At 28.6% G+C, this 2,469-nt stretch overlaps 1 protein-coding gene across 2 annotated transcripts; it reads left to right on the forward strand.

Annotated features, from left to right (window-relative positions):
- Positions 1–475: 475 nt before the first annotated feature.
- Positions 476–1,391, forward strand: LOC120774958. Of its 2 annotated transcripts, none has more exons than XM_040104843.1 (3): positions 476–644; positions 783–1,125; positions 1,216–1,391. In XM_040104843.1, exons 1-2 carry the CDS (start codon positions 531–533, stop codon positions 981–983), a joined length of 315 nt encoding a protein of 104 aa, XP_039960777.1. In that variant the 5' UTR covers positions 476–530; the 3' UTR covers positions 984–1,125; positions 1,216–1,391. The 2 variants fall into 2 exon arrangements, with proteins under 2 accessions (XP_039960777.1, XP_039960778.1); XM_040104844.1 differs by having other exon boundaries at positions 1,221–1,391.
- Positions 1,392–2,469: the final 1,078 nt, after the last annotated feature.

The following is a 2,469-nucleotide window of genomic DNA, read 5'->3' on the forward strand; positions in this document are numbered from 1 at the left end:
ACAATTTTATTGCAAATGTTGGCGATTTTGTGGAAAACTGTATTATTTGCGTTATAAATTTAACAGAAAAATTTAGCGGAATAGAATAATTTTCGGAAATTAAAGAAAAAAAATTCAAATAAATTAAAAAAAATTAACAGCAAACAATTAGTAAAAAATAAAATAAATTAAAAATAATTTCAAAAATTATTAAACATTAAAATAAATAAAAAAATTAGTAAAATAATAAAATTAATTAAAAAGGTTATAAAAATTAAAAACAGTTAAAAATATTTTTAATATAATTAAAATAAACATTTTAAGTAAAATTTTATAAAAATAAAAATATAAAATTAATTAAAAGGTTATAAAAATTAAAAACAAGTTAAAAATATTTTAATATAATTAAAATAAACATTTTAAAGTAAAATTTTTATAAAATTAAAAAATAATTAAAAAAAAAACTTAAAATAAAATATTTAAAACATTAAAAAAAAAATTATATAAAAAATTAAAAAAAAGTATCATAATATATTATAAAAGTGTTAAAAATGTTTACTACGCAAGCCCGTTCTAACCGCCGTCACTCCCGCTTCGCCCTAGTACATATGCTATTCTTACTAGCAATATGCGCCTACTCCATTGCCAGTGTGCCAAGGTCCGCTGTGAGTACTCAAAAGGTCGCATTTTTATGGCGCGCAAAAATTAAAAAAACATTAAAAATAAAAAAAAATTCGCAATAAATACGCACATATTTCATTATAAATGCGCATATTTAATTTAGTTATTTTTAACACAAACAGCACGCTATTGAATCACTTGAGGCGGAGTCGTCGGTTGCCAGCAATTCGGTGGAGGATTTCGAGGAGAGTTTCGCTGCTGACACGCTGCTAGCGAAGGACACGGTATTGAGGAAAAATCCCGCGAATATCGGCAATAAATTGAAGGAGCTGTGGGAGCAAATACCGGAGCACACGTTGAATGCGGTGGATATAAAGAAGTGAAGGTGTTGAAAAGTAGTACTAAGTGTTAACTTGCGTTGGCTGGGCGTTGTATGCAAAGGGTGGGAAATGCGTTGAGGCGATTTATGACTCAAAAAATTATGCAAAAAGCTGTAATGTGCATATTGGTTGCATATTTTTAGAGGTTAGTTTAAATTATATGAAAAAATATTGAAAATTTTTATATGCGTGCTGTTGTCACGAATAAATTTTCATAAAATTTGTCTCTTTGTAGCGCAGCAGTCGAACCATAAACTTTAAATTAATGAGATTGAAAACCAAATATCGATAAATACCAACGAATTAAGTTATACAAATTGATATTAAATGTTGACATCATTTATTTTTAATCACTTTTATATAATAGCATATTTTAAAAACTTCAAAATGTATTTTGAAACATTATTAAACTTAAATAATTAATATTCATTGCATTACTAACATACTCATTTTTCACATTTATTGTTAATAACTATGTATTTATATAATAAAAATGAATTATACAATTAATAAAAATTTTATTTTTGTTTAATCGCTGAGATTTTCAAACAGTTTGCAAACGCAGTACTCGCACAGCTCAAAGTAAAGTTGAGTTGCCTCTCTTAATATTTAACATAAGATAAGAGCCTAAATTGAACTCAATTTAACTTAAATTTTGTATTTAAAAGATGCGGCAATTAAGACGTAAATTGAACTCAAAAGCTACGTTTAAACAATATTTATTATATGAGTAAATTTTGATGCTAATTAAACATTGTTCTTAATATTTAATACGGATATCCATCTCTTATGTAGTTAATTAGCAAATTAAGCTCAACTCAGTTTATCTTAAACAGTTAATATTCGAGCAATAGTTTGCGTATATGTAAAAACTTTACTCAACTTAGACAAACATTTGAAACAATTAAGGCCGGAATTCAACCAAATGTAGCCTAATATTTGGTAAAGGCTATCACGTTTAGAATAAAATCTAGCTTTGAAGAGGAAAATATGAGATTATGAGGGAAGTTTAACAGCTTATCCAACATGCAGAGTTACACTAAATTATGCAAAGCATGTTCTGTCATGTTATGTGATGGGCACTCTCACTTTCTCAACTTAACTCAATTTAGTAGTATTTCAAAATTCAGGGAGTTTTTTTTGCAATTTTTCAACGAAAAAAAACAACGTCAATTTCTGTGATCAAATAGATAGTTGGAGCCTTCGTTTCCACAATGGTAAAATGCATAATGTCACTTTAGATCGAAGCGTTCCTAATCTTAGCGTGTGGGAATGTTCACAAAGACCGTGGAGTGTCGATTCGGCGCCGTTTGCAGCAGCTTGGACTGACGTATGGAACGACTTGGCGCATTTTACGTCAAGACCTTATATTCAAAAGATACAAAATACAGCTAATGCAAGAACTGAAGCCGCTAAGCTTTACTAAGCGACATCGCTTTGTCCTATGAGCTCTTGAAAAGTTCCAAGAAGACCCGATGTTTACTATTTT

The sequence above is a fragment of the Bactrocera tryoni genome, chromosome 4 (assembly GCF_016617805.1).
Source record: "Bactrocera tryoni isolate S06 chromosome 4, CSIRO_BtryS06_freeze2, whole genome shotgun sequence".
NCBI lineage: Eukaryota > Metazoa > Arthropoda > Insecta > Diptera > Tephritidae > Bactrocera > Bactrocera tryoni.